This window comes from Lissotriton helveticus, chromosome 5_1 (genome assembly GCF_964261635.1).
Source record: "Lissotriton helveticus chromosome 5_1, aLisHel1.1, whole genome shotgun sequence".
Lineage (NCBI taxonomy): Eukaryota > Metazoa > Chordata > Amphibia > Caudata > Salamandridae > Lissotriton > Lissotriton helveticus.
Window position 1 is genome coordinate 2,120,048,217 of NC_136065.1, and position 18,981 is coordinate 2,120,067,197.

The window sequence follows — 18,981 nt, forward strand, 5'->3', positions numbered from 1 at the left end:
ACAGCAATTGCTTGCTGGGGAGGAGAGGGGTGGACACTTTAGTCTCTAGCTAACTTTTCAGAGTTGCCAGTTCACATGTTCTTTCAGGCTGCATAACAGCAGATAAAAAAATTAACAAGACTCACAGGCATTATCTACAGACAGTGGCCAATGCTTTTCAAGAGGTGCAACCAAGGGATGATAAGGTATAAGAAAAGTGTTTTGGAAAGAAGAACCAATTAAAGCACATCAAAAATAATTTCAGGGGTGATACAGGTTTCAAGTTTAACACGAGAAAATGCCTCGCCTTGAAATGCATTACCACTATCCAAGTGCATAAACACGGTACACAATGAGCAGGACATCACCATTATTACTACCGAATAGCCTTTGGAGTTAATTGACCAAAGGCAACCAAAAGTCTATTTTAACAAAGGGGTAAGGGATACAGTCTCAATTTCCAGTGATTTCTGGCCCATTTTAAAATTTTTCGATTGAATTCTCCGCAAAAGATACTAATTTTCCCCTTAATATCGTAATGGCACAGCTCAGAATGCCACACTGTCCTTGCATAATGGAACAACTTGAAATGTTCCAGTTTTGCCCTAGGGATTTGAAAGCTGAAGCTTGTGGCTGAACAGATTTTGAACAATGCTCATCCACAATTATAGACATATGAGCCCCAACTCATTGGGAGAAAAAGGATTTGAGATTTGGTTTCCAAGGAGAGCCAGCTTTGATCAAGTAGCAAAACACTCACATTCAAGTGATACAGGATCAACAATTGGCACTGAAAACAACACAGTTCTCTTCCCCTTCTGCAGTAAGAAAAAGCACGCTGCAATCCTGGGACAAGTATTTTTGCAATTTCAGAAATTAGTACAATATTTGGAAATAATTAGGCCTCAAGCTCAAATGCCCGACATCTGATTTTCAAACTAATATTGGCAGGCAAGCTGGAAATCGCACTGAAAGTTGAGACAATTGAGGAAGCACAGCCTGTGCACCCCAATTTCAGTCAACTGTATGCACGTCCAATTGTCTAGGAATCTGCATGCAAACAAATCTGTGCAACTAAACTTTAACCAAGCAAGGTTTCACAAAGCACGGACTGTACTTTCAAATCTAGGGTTTACCTTTCGGTCTTTATTGGCGATCCACTGGGGTCGTTTTGAGCACTATTCCCACTAGGCTTTACCAATTTCTCCACATACCCAGTGGTCTCCACCTTGCGGCTCTGCCTGTCCATGAGGGGTCTCTGGCTGGAGAAACTCCTTTTGGACATCTCCCGCTTCTCACCCAAGCTGCCACTTGACAGGATGCCATCCACCTCTGACGGGCCTTCCCGCCTCTCACTGAAGTCACTACTTTCAGAAGCAGTCTCCCACTCTTCAATGGCCTGATCTGAGCAGTTAGGGTTGGCCAGCTCTGGAGATATTGTCACAGGTGGACCATTTCTGTCTGATGGAGACAATATGGATTGCCCTGGCCACTGAGTCTGAACTACATTTGCCGCAACCGCATGAGTCAATTGGCCAACAGGGTCTTTCTCTTGTTGAAGGCGTCTGAACCGTGGAGGTTTGTCTTGCCGAGGGGCCCTTCTCCTCCTGGAAGCTCTATTGTCCATGCCCTCTGTATCATATTCTTCTTGAATACAAGACCGCTCACTGCCTTGGTATCCATGATAAATCTTTGCAGAAAAGGAGTCTGAAAACCGATTGGGATCATGCGCATAGTCACTCTCAGATGGACCTTTATATCCAAATGCTTCAGATGGAAGACCATTTCCTTGCCAACGGTTGCTTTTCCCCTGCCAGTTGAGGCACTCCTTGGATTCGAAACCTCTCTGTCCAGATAGCCTGGGTGGCAGTGACCTTCCAAGGACTCTCTGCATTAACCTCGAGTCAAGACTGCTAGGATCAGTGTAAATTTTATTTGACCTCCATGAGTCTTTTAAATCTCCTCTCTGTAGGTCCCTGCCCTCCCCTTCAGGAAGGAAATCTTCATTGCCATTATCAGAACCCCTTTCTCGCCGCCGCTTGGGAAGATCCTCATATTCATACCCTTCACTAGGTGTCTCACTGGCTACTCTGCGTCGTATAGGCCTGCCTCTTGTGAAGGCATTAATCTGGGGGAACTCACGAAAGCCCCGGCCTCTGGTATTTCTTGCACTGCTGTAGGTTCTTTTGCCTCGACCACCTCGGACAGTGAAATCCTTAAACGCATGGCTTCTTCCTCCGATTTGGCCTCTGTCCCCAAAAGCCTGCTCTTCATCTATAAAGATCCAGTTACTTCGTTTGATGGGAGGAAGGTCCTTGGCCTCTGAAAACTTGCTCTCACATGGTCTTGCTGAATTCTCTTCAGAAGGTTCCTCAGACACTCTGGTGTAACTGTTGTGACCGCACATTTTATCCTCTAATAAAGATCCATCAGGACTAGGTGAGGAGCCTGAATAGTTCCTGGCTTTATTTCCATTGGTGGAAGAGTTTTCAACTTTTTCTTTTGTGGTCTGCGCATGGTCTTCAGTATCAGGTTTTATCTTCAACCCCTTGGTCTCCTCCATCTTGAGGTCTTTGAGGATTGGTTTTTTATTAGGACCAGATCTCCTGGTCCTGCCAGTTTGTTCCGGACAATTGGTACTCCGTGAATCCTCGGAACCCCAGTGAACATTTCCTGCTGGCGATTCAGGAAACCCTTTCTTCCAAGAATCTGTGAGAGTAGTGTGGTCATCTTTGCAGGACTCCTCTTCCACACTACTAGAAGTGTCTGAAGATTTAGGGCACTGTGGTACATCCCATCCATTATAGTGAGCTTTATCACTCTGTATAAAGTCAGAGTCACTTAAAGGAGAACCCTTGAAGTTCCCCTGTCGGGCTCTACAATCACACTGGCCAGGCAGAATTTCCTGATGTTCAAATAACATTTCCTGACCTCTTCGAGGAGATATGCAGCAGCTATAGGGTACTTGGGGCTTCAGATCATAATTGCTGGTTGTTGAGTACTCTTCCCCTTGCTCCTCAAAGTGGTCTCTATGGGCGTGTATGCCCTCTGACCTTTCCACTGAGGCAGCATAAGCACTTTCATTCCTAAAAGGAAATCAGAGAAAGGAGTCAGTGGGATTGGAGCATTGCTCCACATTCCATGCAGAGCCAAACGGATTACGCTTACAGCGTACTCGTTCTACATCACAGCACATTTGACTGACTGCATTCCTCCCAGGACACAGAGTTTACACAGGCAACTCTTTGGAAGGCTGAAGGTCAAATACCTTGGAATAGCCTCCAAGGTGAACCACCATCTGGGAAAGTGGCCACAAATGCCACAATCCCTCCTACGACAACTTAAACCAGTTTAAAGGACTCTTGTAAGTGGAGGGAAGGTAATCCATGGGAGTGGTGGCCTGGAGTCGGAGGGCAGACGGGAAGGGACAGGAGAGACTGTGGCACATACACGCCTGTGACTAACTGGCCCTTCTTCCCCTTGATGCCAGCTTTTTTTGACATGTGGCAACACTGAATGGGAGGACAGTGAAGGGCCACTGGGATGGCATGAGATGCTTGGTGCCCCAAGGCAAATTTGACATGAATAGGTTTTGCAAAACATGTAGGCATTTGGTGTAGAAAATTCCTCTCAACCCCCAACATACAAGAGACCATAAATTCTACTTTTGAATTCCTCAATCATGTTCAATTTCTGCAATTGGCAAAACTGTCCCAGGATACAGACGGCTGAGCATGAAATCGCTTGGCAGACCAAACTAAAAACAGACAAAATATGAAAAATTGGAACGGTGAAAGGGGAAAAACTCCCAAAATGCAAATGTCGTTTGAATCTAAGGAAGAGGCGAAAATACGAGAGTCCACTCCATATTAACATCCAGTCACATAAACTGTCTATCCAAATAAAGATGCAGAGCAGCAAAAAGAAATTGGACGGAAAGCTTGTTAAACATCTAATTTCTGGAAAACCTTCATCGACCATAAAGGTATTCCACACACAAGGGTGAGAACGCCAAACATTAGAAGTTTCTCAGCCTTCATAAGAAAAAACTGCAGATTACCAACTAGCCACACTCCAGCTCTACTATAAGGCAACTGTTTCCACATAACTTTTAGAGCCAATATGGAGGAGACAAGTTTGCTTTTACCGCACTTCTCATTCAATTGAGGGAATTTTAAAACAAAAGGATTAATTACACTTGCTTTTGTAATAGTCAAAAATGTTTAAAACCCTTAAGCAGAATCTGCTTATGAGTGTGAAAGGTGGGTGCGTGCTTGTGCGTCTGTTTAGTCAAGTGAAATCTGGCATCTTAAGATTTGTGTCACTTGAACGTTTGAACCCGATTTATTCAAGAGACAAAACTGAAAGCAGAGTACTTTGAGATCAGGGACACTCAAGGCATTTGACCATGCCTCAGTTTGAAAGGGTTCTCCATGAAGAGCGCGAGAAATACCTTTAATAAGTAAATACCTCCTCTGCTTCACCCAACATGTCACAAATGCAAGGAGTTAAAATCACTGAGTCCAGACTGACCTGCTGTGCATTCCATCTACCCCAATGGCTTCAGCTTGTCTGTGTTGTGCCAGGGTGTAACCTTTGTTCTGAACAGGAGCATAAGTCTCCTGACTCCAGGACTGGGGAAGCTCTGTTGAAGGAGGCCGTCTCTCTTGAGGCATGGAAGGCTGGCAGTTCTGCTCATCAGGCCGGCAGTGGTCCGACCTGCACCCGCTTGGCCCATTCATCGAGTCCTGCTGAGTCATCTGTTTCATGGTCCCTGCTGCAAATAAGACAAGAATACATCTGGCAGTTGCAAACACAAAGGACAATTCCAATTAGTTCAAAACATAGCATATGGTAAGGGCAGGGGTGTTTGAGTGCGGCCAGATCTATGGCCAATGCTTCCCAGCTTTGAAGGCAGTGGCTACACTATTCTAGTGTGTCATGCGCCACTCACTCAAAGTTTCATTTTACTTGTTAAGATTACGTCCTGTCATAGTGCAACATGTTTTTTTCTGGTGTGGAGATTATCATAGAAAGCAGGCATCATGATTGGGCCCACAAGAAGGTAACAGAAGGGTGCGCGTCATCACCAAGATATCTTCTTTGATACAGATTCTTTCCAAATTGCAATGTACAACCTGGGGACACTGGACTATGGGTCATGGCCAGTACAAACACTAAACAGAATTTAAACCAGCTTTTTTACAAAAGAGAACTATTTACAGAAGCATAACAAAGAGAGACAATGCTAATAAGGCCAGATATAAGTTAGTGTAGGTTTGTGTAGAAGAATTGTATGCTGTGCGCTTAGAGCAAACCTCCCTGTGCTGTCTAAGTATTAGCCTACACATAGTATCCTGCTCAATCACACCTTACTCTCCTAAATCACTTCCTTGTGGATAACACAAGACCCTTCCCAATGCTGCACTCAGAAGTGATGAGGAAAATGATACGTAACCTGTAAGCATCCGTTTGTGGTATGTAGTGCTGTAGATTCACATGCTTTGCATACTCCTGCCATCTGTTTGGATCGGATGTGTGCAAGTTATTTTTCTTCAAAGAAGTCTTTCGAGTCACGAGGTAGAGTGACTCCTTCTGTTGATAATGCACATGGGAATTAATTCCACTGTTAGATTGTTTACCCGTATGGCGGGTGAAACTGGAGTAAGAAAATAAGTCATAAGTGAAGAGAAGTCCATGCATATAAGGAAAAAATATAAGAGAAAAGAAACTGCTACGGCCACAGGTGTCCGGAGAAGATGGTGGGGAAGTGGATCTACAGCACTGCATTGTAGGAAACTGGATTTTTGTTGCAGGCGACGCGTCTTGGTGCAGAGCAAAGTGAAGAGTCGATATGGCACACATCTGTGTACCTACAACCCACTGCCCTGGCATAGATCAGTCACCCCTCTAACTGGGTGTACTATACCAGAGGTGAGGGTACAGGTGCATGAGCCCTGTACCCCTACAGTGTCTAAGTCCATTCTTAGACATTGTAAGTGCAGTGCTGCCATTAAGAGTATATGGTGCACCATAATGGCTACAGTGAAAACTGACGTTTGGTACAAACTTCTCAGCACATTAAACCCCCACTGATGCCAGTGAGGGATTTAATGAAAAATGCACTTGGAGGGCATCTTAGAGATGCCCCTTGAAAAACGACCAACCTCCGGTGGGTTCCCTGACTGGTACACACCAGCCTGCCACCACAAGAGTTGTTGCTAGACCCATAGGGTGGGAGCCTTCGCTCCCCGAGCCCAGAAACCAAGCCTTTCCTGGGCAGAGGTGTTCACAAGAGCCATCTGTGGTAGGGGAGCTTCAAAGGCCTGGCTGCACAACATGCATCAAATGTGAAACAAATGGAATAAATCCAAACGTTTGTTGTGTTTAGCTGGCCTTGTGCAAGGAACGTAGACATGGTATTTAGTGTGTTACATTGTGCAGCATATCCATAAGTAACAGCTGCAGCAGGGCTCCAATTGATCATGCTGTTCGACTGGACTTGCATGGCATTCTAAATGCTGCAGTTATACATGCTAAATGAACATTCAAAAAAGAACAACTGATGGACAGAATGCAGAACAATGTCGTACATTCACCCCAGTAGAGAGATCTGGGCCTAAATTCATGGCACTCTAAGCATTATATACTTTGTACAGCACAAAACCATTTGTTGGGATTCAAAATCTATTTAAAAGTGTGCATCCCATGTACATAGAACACATATGCAGTACTGTAAATGTTATTTACATTGTGCGTCACACGTACATGGCAACCTATATACGTGCACACAAAAAAACCAAAGCACTCTAAATATTCATTACCTTTTGCTCTTTGTGTACATTTACTACTTACTTGGCCTGCTTCATGGTATTCTTCACAGCCATCCACAAAATTCTGAATGTTAAACAGCTTTTAATAGCTTTATTGAAGTGCAGTAACCCCAAATTCGCAGTGCAGCTACTCCAGTCGGTTCAGTCAGCAGCAGATGGGATATTTGTTTTTTAAATGTTCTTATTAATGTAAACTGAAAAGAAATGTTCCCTTACATGTTTTTAAACGTTGGTCTGGTGTATTCAAAAAGACACTAGTCTACTTTGCTTGTATTGGAGCATATACCACACTGGTGGTAAGCCCTCTAAAGTTTTTTTTTTGCTAAGGGCCTAGATGGTTTACAGCACACCTATTGCTTACCACTGGTTGGCCTTATTGCCACTCACATTGGCTTGCCTAGTCGATAGCTTGCCTTCCTCATTTTGAGTTGGCCTCTCCCCTGGAGCAAAACCTCTTTGCCATCTCTTGGACTGGCTGGCTTCTAACCTTCCACTGCTCACTTTTCGGGAATTACTCCCTAGGTTGAGCCTATCAAACAGTGCTAGTTGTCTGGTTGCAAAAGATCTAGTGTGCGCTTACAGTGGGCTTTCAGCCCATCCATTACTTACCATTGCTTGCTTTACTGTCATTCATTTGCTTGAATCTTTTTCAATGAGTCATCCTTTTTTAGCGTTTTCCTTGCCCTGGAGCATAACCTCTTTACAACCCTTATGATTGGATGATTTCAATCCTTCCACTGCACATATTGAGAACTGCTTTTTTCTTTTTCATTCAGAAATCCATGAGTGCATGTTTTTGCTAGCTCTCTCCCGGTTGTGCTGCTTCACCTCTCAGATACCCCCACCCAGCACTGTTTGTCCCCACCCCTCCTAGCTGGTCTTTTAAATCAAGCAACAGGGATTTATTTTGAAGGTTATAGCTTAAAAGCTGACTTTAAGGGTTGTTTTTTGTTTTATCTCCTGCATTCCACATATTGCGTGACAGCATAAGTTCGGGACAAAGGCTTTCATGGTGCTGGCGGAAGGGCAGTCTGTTGCACTCACTCACCTGGCTTCTGAGGCAAAAGGTGTCCTTAGCATGAGACTTCTCCCAGAGGTCTATAGATCGGTCTCCAAGCCGCAAGCTCTGTCTCATATGCCTCTTCCCCATTCCAAATTTCACAGTGCTCCATGTTGCTTTCTCCATTGTGTGCAATTACCCACGCCCCTAATGTTGCTTCTTCCCCTTGGTGTGCTGCACTACATGTTTCTTCCCACCCTCTCTTGCTCCCCATTGAATACCCCCCCCCCCCCCGCTTGGTCCAGTTTATATTTTATTTATATCTTCATTTATTTGCCTGATTTCGTAGACGCACATTCATAGTGAAGCATGCGTACATCTACAAAATGACAGTATCGGTCCGGTTATTGCATCTTATCTATTATAAGCTTTTGACTGCAGGACACAGGTTATTGCAATTGGTATCCATCATCACTAAATGGCATAATCAAAGCAAAGGAGTCCCAAAGGCAAGACCTATTGGCTTTGTTAGTGTTAATCAGAATTTGTTTTTCAAACTGGCACCAATGCCCTTGTTCTCTAAAATCTGCAATACTGACCAGCTAAATTGTAGAAACTTTTATAAACTCTACTTACCCTTGTCTGCTGGGGAATGTTCTAGAATTGAAAAACAGGGTGCATTTCAATGTTTTTATTTGGTCTGCCAAACAAATCGGCTAAAATAGGTGCATATTTTTTGTGACATTTTGGCTCTTTCATCAGTTAAAAAAAACTGAAGTAATAATCTGAAATCAACTTTAGCTCAGGTTCTTTGTACCTGATCAGAAACCACTTTCCAGATGCATGTGCATTAAGTATTTTACAGTATATTTTTCTAACTTAAAAAAAGAAAGCTTTACATGTGCCTTCCTCATCTTGACCTTACCTACTTTCAAGAGTTACATCGGTTTCCCTCGAGCGTCTTAGTGGGAAAGCATTTTTTGCAATTTCCAGAGTCACCGGTTGTTTATAGAGAAATCTCTGAATTTTCTCAATCAGCATCTACTACCACCCACCCCAGCCTTTTCAGCATCAGGCTGCACTGTTGGCAAGCTAATGAGCATCATGCTACCAATTACAACAAATCGCAGATTTATACACTGCTTAATTGACTCCATTATGATGCAGCTACATTTTTGGCTCAGTTTGGGATACACGAATGACAGCACCACATTGTGCCTGCTTTGTGTTGCAGGCAAACCAGACAGTTTGCCAAGAAGGCTTTCTGGATGCCAACAAAAGCTGCGCTTCCATTATGTGCATATGAAGAACTCAAGGTGGGCAAGCATGCTCAAGAAAGTGGGACCCTGCTTATAAAATGTGCAGGATCCTTTGATATCTTCCAAGCAAACCCGAATTCAGAAAATGCCTTAAATGCATTCGCTTCTATAAGAGTTTAGGGCATCCAGAATGAGGCTGTGTGAGAAAGTGGCTCTATATACACTGGAGCAGAATAAGGTACAGTGTGTATAGAGTCCACAAACCATAGAGGTATAACAGAGGTTAAAGCCAGGTGTGGCCTTACTCTCCAAGTGGTAGCTTGGTCGAGCAGTAAGGCAGTACCAGAGGACAGTGTAAAGCATTTGTTGTACACACTCACCAAAAGGTTTCACACACTCAAAGAACTGAACTCTAGGCCAATTGTTTTTATATCCAAATATATAGTGGTTTTATTTTTAGAACCAACAGGTATCAAAATATACTTCTCGATATGAGTACTCATGTTATTACATTGCAAAGAGGCAATAAACTTTGTGAACACAACAGATACAATGGTTGCAAGTAGGCAACACAATTCTAAACACAATTTAACATTGAGCTCAATAGGGGTTTCTACATAAATGCAGCTGATTACTTTTGTAACTTCAGGACTGGATCCTAGATTCAGTCCTGGTGTCTAAGCTGAAAACAGTTTAGTAAAAACGTTTTAGTTATTGCAATGATTTTTAAAGAATATAAAGGTATTTTAAAAGTTGACACTAAGCAACTTCAGTGAAAAACCACTAAAGTTATCCAATGGAAGGAAATTCAAAGCACAGGTAAAGTAGGTTCTCGTTACTTTTGTAATCCAGTACGGGACTCCTAGGTTCAGCACTGGGGCCTCTACCTAAGACAAGTAAGGTAATTACGTTTTAGTAGTTGGTACGATTTTTAAGGAATATTTGTACTTTTTAAAAGTAGACACTTAGAAGAAATTTCATAGAAAAACAGTCAATGGTTTCCTATGGACGAAATTTAGATTACTAGTAACCACTGTTGGGATTACTTTTGCGGTTCAGTATTGGGCTAAAAGATACAGCACTCGCTTCTCTCCTGATTACAGGTGAGTACTTCGGATTTCGACATTCGGCTGATTTTAGATTAATAGTTTAACATTTCAAAACTTCACACTTAGAAGAAATTTCGAGTCAAACCAGTTAATGTTATCCTATGGCAGGAAAGTGAGTCGTCTGTTTTCAGGGGAGTACTCGACTGGTGAAGTTAAGGTTTCAGGCATAGACTCAGGGGTCTCCCAGGGTCAGGTAGGTACAGTTGGTACACCCTGAGCGGCACAGGGGCGGCCGGGTGCAGAGGTAGTTAGGTCCAATGTTATCCAATGAGAGGAAAGGGGCCTTCGGTTGGTGGCTGCTGGCTAGCAGGCCACGCGGCTGTCTGAGCTGGGCTCCTGGTCATTTGCTCAGGGAAAATGGGGAAGCAGGATAGGACAAAGGTTGCACTCCCAGGGGGACTCGGGCGGCTGGGTGCGGAGTGCTTTTGAGCCGTCGGGCGCTCAATGTTATTCAATGAGGATCTTGAAAAGGGAACAAAGGCTGCAGGCTCGGGGACGGTGGATCTTCTGGAGCGACCAACACTTCGAGGGGTAAGTTGGGATCTTGGAGGATAGGTAGGCACCCAGGAGTTGGGCACAGGGGAATGTGGGGTGCCAGGTGCAGAGGTGTCTTTTGAGGTCGGGAAATTTTACCCCCTGCTGGTCGCGGTCGGAGGAGTCCTTGTCCTGAGGCTGCAGGCGTCATCGGAGTTGTCGAGGAGGGTCCTTGGGCACTGGATTCCAGGTCAGACTCGCCGGAGGGACGTCCTCAGGGTCTTGATTCACTCCGGCCCAGGCCAGGCTTGGCGGGTGCAGGGTTTGCGGTTCCAAGCTGATGCCAGGGCTTTTTACTTTGAGCAGTACCACTGCTCGTGGGAGACCCAGGTAGCCAGAGTCACAAGGCAGTCAGGTCCTCCAGGGTTTTTGAGGTTGCGGACCACTGGAGACGCCGGGGTTTAGCAGGGGCAGGTTCGAGGGTCGACAGACCGGAAGGGCTGGGGCCAAGTCAGTTGATGCCTTCCTCATTTTAGCAGCTGCACAGCAGGTCTTAGTGTTCCTTGATCTTCTTTCTTGTTTCGGAATCTGGCTCTGTGGAAAAAGGTTTAGGGTGCCCCTAAATACTAAATTTAGGGGCGTTACAGGTAGAACAACCTGTCAGTCCCTAGTAAATGGTACCCTAGGTACCCAGGGCATGGTGACCAGAGAAGACCCCTAAGGGCTGCAGCACTTATTGTGCCACCCTTAGGAGCCCTGAACCCTGACATCCACACCCTGCCTTCACAGGCTGAGTGAGTACAGAACTAAACAAAGTCGACATGGCACACATCCCTGTGTAACACCCATAAATTCAGTATTTAGGGGCTCCCTGAACCTTACTTCCTCAGATCCTGATAAGAAAAGAAGAAAGAAGATCAAGAAGACAAGCCGCAGCTGCTCACAACAGGACGACACCCACTGACTTGGCCCCAGCCCTACCGGCTGGTCGATCCAGGAACCTGCTCCTGCTTAATCCCGGCAACTCCTGCGGACAGCAACCCTGGGACACCCGGAGGACCTGCCTGCCTTGACCCTCTTAAAGACTGGGACTACCATAAGCAGAGGCTCTGCTTCAACAACCAACCCCTCGCGCCAGCCAGAAAGCTCAAGACCTGCCCACTCTGCACCCGCCAAGCCCGGCCCGTGCCAGAGTGATCCAAGACCACGAGGACATCCCCCCCCCCGGCGACTGGGACCCAAAGTCCAGTGCCCAAAGACCCTCCTCGATGACCCAGACGACGCCTGCAGCCTCAGAACCAGGGACCCCTCCAACCACGACTAGTCAAGGGTAAGATTTCCCAGCACCCAAATACACCCCTGCACACGGCACCCTGCGGCTCCCTTTGGGGTACCTACCTCTTCTCCAGGATCCCAACTTACCCCTCAAAGTGGTGGTCGCACCTGCAGAATCAACGACCAAATCTGCAGCCTTAGTTCCCTTTTTACCTTACCTATTGAATATCATTGAGCGCCTGATGGCTCAAAAGCACCCAGCCACCTGAGTGCCTCTGGCCGTGCAACCTTTGCCCTATCCTACTCCCCCATTTGCCCTGAGCAAGTGACCAGGAGCCCGGCTCCCACAGCCGCGTGGCCTGCTAGCCAGCAGCCACAAACCGAAGGCCCCCTGTCCCTCATTGGCTAACATTGGGCCTAACTACCTCTGCACCCGGCCGCCCCTGTGCCGCTGAGGGTGAACCAACTGTATCTACCTGACCCTGGGGGACCCCTAAGTCTATGCCCAGATCCTTAACTTCGCCAGTCGGGTACTCACCTGGAAACCGGTAACTCACTTACCTGCTATTGGATAACATTGACTGGTTTGCCTCGAAAAATCTTTCAAGTGTGAAGTTTTGAAAACTTAAAATATTCCTCTAAAGTCAGCCGAATTCCGAAGTACTGACCTGTGACCAGGAGAGAAGCCAGTACTGTACCTTGTAGCCCAGTACTAAACCGCAAAAGTAATCCGAACCGGGTTTACTAGTAATCTGAATTTTCTCTATAGGAATCCATGGTCTGCTTTTCTATGAAATTTTTTCGAAGTGTCTACTTTTGAAAACTTTCAATGTTCTTTAGAAGTCATACAAAATACTGAAACGTAATTACTTACCTGTCTTAAGTAGAGATCCCAGTGCTGGACCTAGGAGCTCAGTACTGGACTACAAAAGTAACGAGAACATACTTTACCTGTAACCTGAATTTTCTCCCATTGGATAACGTTTTTACTAAACTGTTTCCAGCTTAGACCCCAGGACTGAATCTAGGATCCAGTCTTGGACTTACAAAAGTAATCTACAAAGTAATCAACTGTAATTGTGTAGAAAACCCCATTGAGCTCAATGCTAAATTGTATGTAGAACTGTGTTGCCTATTGCAACCCCTGTACCTATTGTGTTTACAAAGTCATTGCCTTTCTGCAAAGCAATAACCCGAGATTACTCATCACTGAGAAGAGTATATTTTTATACCTGTTGGTTCTAAAAATAAAACTACTATTTCAATTTCAAAATGCTTTATTCGGTTTGTACAAGTACAACCATGTAGCAGCACATAAATACAGTTTCAAATTCATATTTATGTCAGTTAGATAATGAAACAGTTTAAAAAGAAAAACAACAACAATATCCATACCATTCTTGTTTTGGTTCAATTAGTACAGGGATATCACGTTTTGGGAGCAAAATTAAATATGGTCATTCTGTATATTTTAGCAGCAGTTATTATACAAGGGAAAAAGATTTCAGACAACCTGTTATATGCATAAAGTACTGTTAACATATCAAATAAGTATGAAGTGCAAAAGATCATTTTGTCCCTATAGACGTTATAGCAGCATTTTATATACACTAAAGGTCTGTGCAAAAGCGCTAGTGCAAAAAAACCAGTGCAAAAGTCAGGTACCACTTAAAATATAACAGTTAGTTATAGTCACTCTGTATATTCTAGCAGCAATTATTATACAAAAATAAGTGCAAAAGTGCAGATGTAAAGTGCAGAAGTTCAGAGAACCTGTTATATACATAAAGTGCTAATGGACATGCCATGCCAAATAAATGAACAAGTTACTTACCTTCGGTAACGATATATCTGTAAGAAACAGTAGTTAGTATTAGATTCCTTACCTTAGAATATCCCCAGGCGTCAGTCTGGATCCGGAAACTTTTGCGTAGCAGTACCCCTGCGCGTCGGTAGGCGTCGTCTGCAGGCGTCCCCTGCGGCTCCGCGTCGTCGGAGTCGTGATGACGTCGCTGGAGTATATAGACGCCGCCTCCGCGCGCTGACGTCAGTTCTTTGCACACAGCTTTTCCGCGCCAGAACACGCAGAGCCATGTGAGAACTAACACTGGTGCCATTTGAAACTAGGGCCCTGAAAGGGATGTCCTTAACCCTAGGTATCAGTTCGCAGAACGGGGAGGATGGGCGGGGCGGTAAGGAATCTAATACTAACTACTGTTTCTTACAGATATATCGTTACCGAAGGTAAGTAACTTGTTCATCTGAAGGAAACAGGTTAGTATTAGATTCCTTACCTTAGAATAGATACCCCAGCAATACCAACCCCGGAGGTGGGTCTGCGAACCAATACAACCTACACCAGAAAGTCCTGGAGGACCGAACGGCCAAAGAAGCCGTCCCTCCGGACTTGACTGTCCAGGCAGTAGTGCCTCGCAAAGGTGTGCAGCGAGGCCCACGTAGCTGCCAGGCAAATGTCCTGCAAGGGGACTCCCCGGCCCAGGGCAGTAGAAGCCGCCGTAGCCCGAGTGGAATGGGCCCTCAGCCCAACAGGAGGCTCCTTCCGAGCCAAAGAGTAGCATGCTTTGATGCACAGGACGACCCACCGAGAGATGGTTCGTTTCTGTACCGCCCTTCCCTTCTTCTCACCCACGTAGCCAACAAACAGTTGGTCATCCACCCGGAACTGGCGTGTGCGATCCATGTAAAATGAAAGCGCACGTTTTGGGTCCAGACGATGGAGCCGCTCTTCATCCTTTGAAGGATGCGGAGGCGGGAAGAAGGAGGGCAAGGTGATGGACTGCCCAATGTGAAAAGCAGAGACTACCTTGGGCAGGAAAGAGGGTCTAGTCCGAAGAACCACCTTGTCAGGATGAACAGACAAGAAAGGAGGATTAACAGAAAGAGCCTGGAGCTCACTCACTCTCCTGGCAGAGGTGATGGCAACCAGGAAGGCCGTCTTTAAAGTGAGAAGACGGAGAGGACAGGAATGAAGGGGCTCAAAGGGAGCACACATCAGGAATGTCAGAACCAGGTTCAAGTCCCACTGAGGCATCACGAACGGAGCAGGTGGATACATGTGCGTGATGCCCTTTAAGAATCTTAACACAATAGGGGACTTGAATAAAGATGGTTGATCAGGAAGCCTCAAGAAGGCTGAAAGGGCAGAGAGATAGCCCTTGATAGTGCCCAGAGCAGAGCCCTGCTGGGCAAGGGAAAGAAGGAAGAGGAGAACCTCGGACAGAGGGGCAGAAAGGGGATCCACAGCCTTTGCTGTGCACCATGCCACAAATCTGTTCCACCGGCAGGCGTATACCGATTTTGTGGAGGGACGCCTGGCTGCCAGAATTACATCACAGACTTCAGGAGGCAAGTCAAATGGCCTCAACTGTCGCCGCTCAATCTCCAAGCATGGAGGTGGAGACTGGACAGGTTCGGGTGGAGGACCGTCCCCTGCTGCTGCGACAGAAGGTCCTCCTGAAGGGGCAGGCGGATCGAGGGACCGACTGTCATGCTGAGTAGCTCGGGATACCAGTATCTTCGAGCCCAGTCCGGAGCCACAAGGATAACTTGGGCCCGGTCGCGCCTGATCTTCTTCAGCACTCTGGGCAGAAGTGGTATAGGCGGAAAGGCGTACAACAGACCGCAACTCCACTCGCGCCGAAAGGCGTCGCCGAGCGAGTGCCGTCTTGGAAACTCCAACGCGCAGAACTGATGACATTGCGCGTTCGCTTCTGTGGCGAATAGATCTAACCAAGGCTCTCCCCATTGCTGAAAGAGGCCTCTCGCCACGTCCGAGTTCAGACGCCATTCGTGATCCACCGAGCACCGACGGCTGAGTTCGTCCGCCCTGGCGTTCAGAGAACCTGCCAGGCGTTGAACCGTCAGAGTCACGCCCTGACGTTCCAGCCATAGCCAGAGACGCAGAGCCTCCTGGCAAAGGGTCCACGACCCCACACCGCCCTGTTTGTTGCAGTACCACATGGCGGTGGTGTTGTCCGTGAACACCTGCACTACACTCCCGTTGACAAAGGGGAGGAATGCCTTCAGTGCTAGGCGAATCGCCCGCAGCTCCAACATGTTGATATGGAGCCGGGACTCCGCCGGAGACCAGATGCCTCTGATCTCTGCCTCTCCCAAGTGGCCTCCCCAGCCCTGGAGGGACGCACACAACTACGTGCTCCGGTTGGGGAAGGGAGAGGGATCTGCCTCTGACCCAATCGCGGTCCGTAAGCCACCACTGCAACTGTCTCGCAGTGCCCTCCGAGATCAGGACATGGTCGGACAGGTTGCCCTGATGCTGGGCCCACTGAAACTTCAGGTCCCACTGCAGAGCCCGCATCCGCCATCTGGCGTGATGCACCAGAAGGATGCAGGAGGCCATCAGCCCCAGAAGCCGCAGCGTCAACCTGACCGAAACCCGGGATAACGGCTGAAAGATGGGAATCAGAGCCTGAATATCCCGGACCCGCCGTTCCGGAGGATAAACCCGAAACTGCGCCGAGTCGAGAACCGCTCCGATGAAAAGGAGCTTTTGAGAAGGACACAGGTGTGATTTCGGCACGTTGATGGAAAACCCCAGCTCGTGCAGGAGGTCTGCCGTCATCTGGAGGTGGTGGACGACTGTCTGGGGCGAGCCCGCCTTCAACAACCAGTCGTCGAGGTAGGGGAAGACTGAAACCCCTAACCGGTGCAGATGAGCTGCGACCACCGCCATCACTTTCGTGAACACCCGTGGGGCGCTGGTAAGGCTGAAAGGGAGCACGATAAACTGAAAGTGCTCGTGGCCTACCGTGAACCGCAGGTAACGCCGGTGGGCCGGCAGGACGGGGATGTGAAAATACGCATCCTGCAAGTCCAACGCTACCATCCAGTCTTGTGGGTCTAGAGCAGCCAAGACCTGAGCCAAAGTCAACATCTTGAACTTCTCCTTTCGGAGGAAGCCGTTGACGTTCCGTAGGTCCAAGATAGGACGCAGGCCTCCTTTGTCCTTCTTGGGCACCAGAAAGTAGTGGGAGTAGCAACCACACCCTACTTCTGGCCCAGGAACGCGCTCGATGGCCCCCTTGGCCAAGAGGGCCGTAACTTCCTCCTGCAGAAGTGTCAAGTGGTCCCCCGACACACAGTGGTTCTGCGGTGGCATGGCTGGAGGAGTGGACTCGAAGGGGAGGGAGTAGCCCCTTCGGACGAGCTGCAGCACCCACCTGTCCGATGTAATCGCGCGCCAGCGGGAGTGGTGATGGCGAACCCTGCCACCCACTGGCGTCACGTGAGCCCGAAAGCTCGGACTAGGAAGACTTGGAGGCTGCAGCGGGGGGAGGCGTGGACTGACCTCGCCGCTGCCCTCTACCGCCACCACGGCGGAATCCACGGCCGCCACCGCGCTGGGGAGCGTTCTGCGGCGCGTGGCTGGCATCACGTGTGGGACCGCCCCTTCCTTGGCCACGAAAGGGGCGAAACGAACCCGTCTGCTGGCGCTGGGTCGAAAGACCCAAGGACTTGGCCGTGACCCTGGAGTCCTTGAAGCGCTCCAGCGCGTGGTCCGCCTTGTCACCAAAGAGGCGACTGCCATCAAATGGCATGTCCATGAGGGCATTCTGGACGTCCGGTGAGAAGTTGGCAGATCTCAGCCAAGCATGGCGCCGAATCGCCACAGTCGTGGACATAGCCCGTCCCAGCGAGTCGGTCGTGTCAAGACCACACCGGATCGAGTACCTCGCCGCATCCCGGCCCTCAACCAAGGCCTGGTTGAGCTTGTCCCGCACTTCCTGCGGGCATTGCGGCAAACACTCCGCGACCGTATCCCACAGGGAGTGGGTGTAGCGGCCCAAGAGGCATGCGGTATTACAAGACCGCAGTCCAGCGCTCAAAGAGGAAAAGACCTTTTTCCCAAATTGGTCATACCGCTTTGATTCCCGATCGGGCGGGGCCGATGGAAATGCGGACTGCGAAGTGGAGGCCTGGATCACCAGACTCTCCGGGGAGGGATGGGTGGAGAGGAAGGCAGGGTCGTCCGAGCACGGACGGTGACGCCTGGCAACGTTCCGGTCAACCGGTGCACCGGAAGCGGGCCTAGACCAGGTGCCCAAAAGGACATCCGTCAGAGCCTCATTAAACGGCAGCAGAGGCTCCTGAGGGCATGACTGCGGTTTAAACACTTCGGTCAGAATGTTTGGTTTGACCTTAGCGACGGGGAGCTCAAGGCCCAAGGTCTTGGCAGCCCTCAGCAGGACCACCGAATAGGCAGCCCCCGCCTCAGACGCCACAGGGGTCGGCGAGACAAACCCAGGGTTGGGCGACTCGTCCAGACCACTGGCATCACCCAAGTCACCTACCCAGTCCACATCATACTGGCAGGCACGGGATAAAGGGTCCTCAGACCCCTCCCAACCCTCTCCATACTCGTCCTCATCGCCGTAGTCTGGGTCGACGATATAGACTTCGGGGTCAATGGGCCCCATCGGCGCCGGATCCGGCGTCGGACGACGCCGGTCCGACTCCGCGTCAGGAGTCAGAGGGGGAATGGGGGTGGCGCCGCGCGGCGCTGGCGCCGGGGACCCGACGCCGGCCGGAACCGACGCCGGAGTCACTGCGCCGCGCGGAGGCGGTACCACGGGTTGGCCCAAAGGAACCGACGCCGGAGAGGCCGGTAGACCAGCCGGCGACGAACCTGAGGGGCCCAGCGGCGCCGGGGCCGGAGCCACCGGCGGCGTCGAGGCAGGAGCACCCGAACCGCTCGGGCCCCCAGACGGGACCGACGGGCCCGCAGGCGCCGTAGGCCCCGCCGGAGGAGACCTCGCCGGAGGAGACCTCGCCCTCATAGCCATGAGGAACTCCTCAATCTCCTCGCGCGACGCGCCTTCCCTCAGGGACCGACGGGTATGGGGTAGACGGCGCTGGCGACCCACGCGGGGGTGGGGCCACCCGAGCCCCCGGCCGCATCACGCGGGCGTCGGGGGGGAGTCGGGGGTGCGATGACGACGCCCCGACTTCTTGTGATGCTTACCTGACGAACTGGAGGAATGGTGGCGACTCCCGGAGCGCTCATGGCGGCT

At 48.8% G+C, this 18,981-nt stretch overlaps 1 protein-coding gene across 6 annotated transcripts in view; it reads right to left on the bottom strand.

Moving 5' to 3' along the window:
- The window catches only part of PRRC2B (proline rich coiled-coil 2B), a 549,871-nt gene that overhangs the window by 256,266 nt on the left and 274,624 nt on the right, over positions 1 to 18,981 (bottom strand). For 5 of the 6 annotated variants that reach the window (XM_078646193.1, XM_078646192.1, XM_078646191.1 and 2 more), the window contains exon 16: positions 4,513 to 4,756. In XM_078646193.1, coding sequence (XP_078502319.1) covers positions 4,513 to 4,756 — 244 coding nt within the window. Of the gene's footprint in view, positions 1 to 1,115; positions 3,066 to 4,512; positions 4,757 to 18,981 lie in introns of all 6 variants that reach the window. The other variant, XM_078646196.1, reaches the window with a different exon arrangement.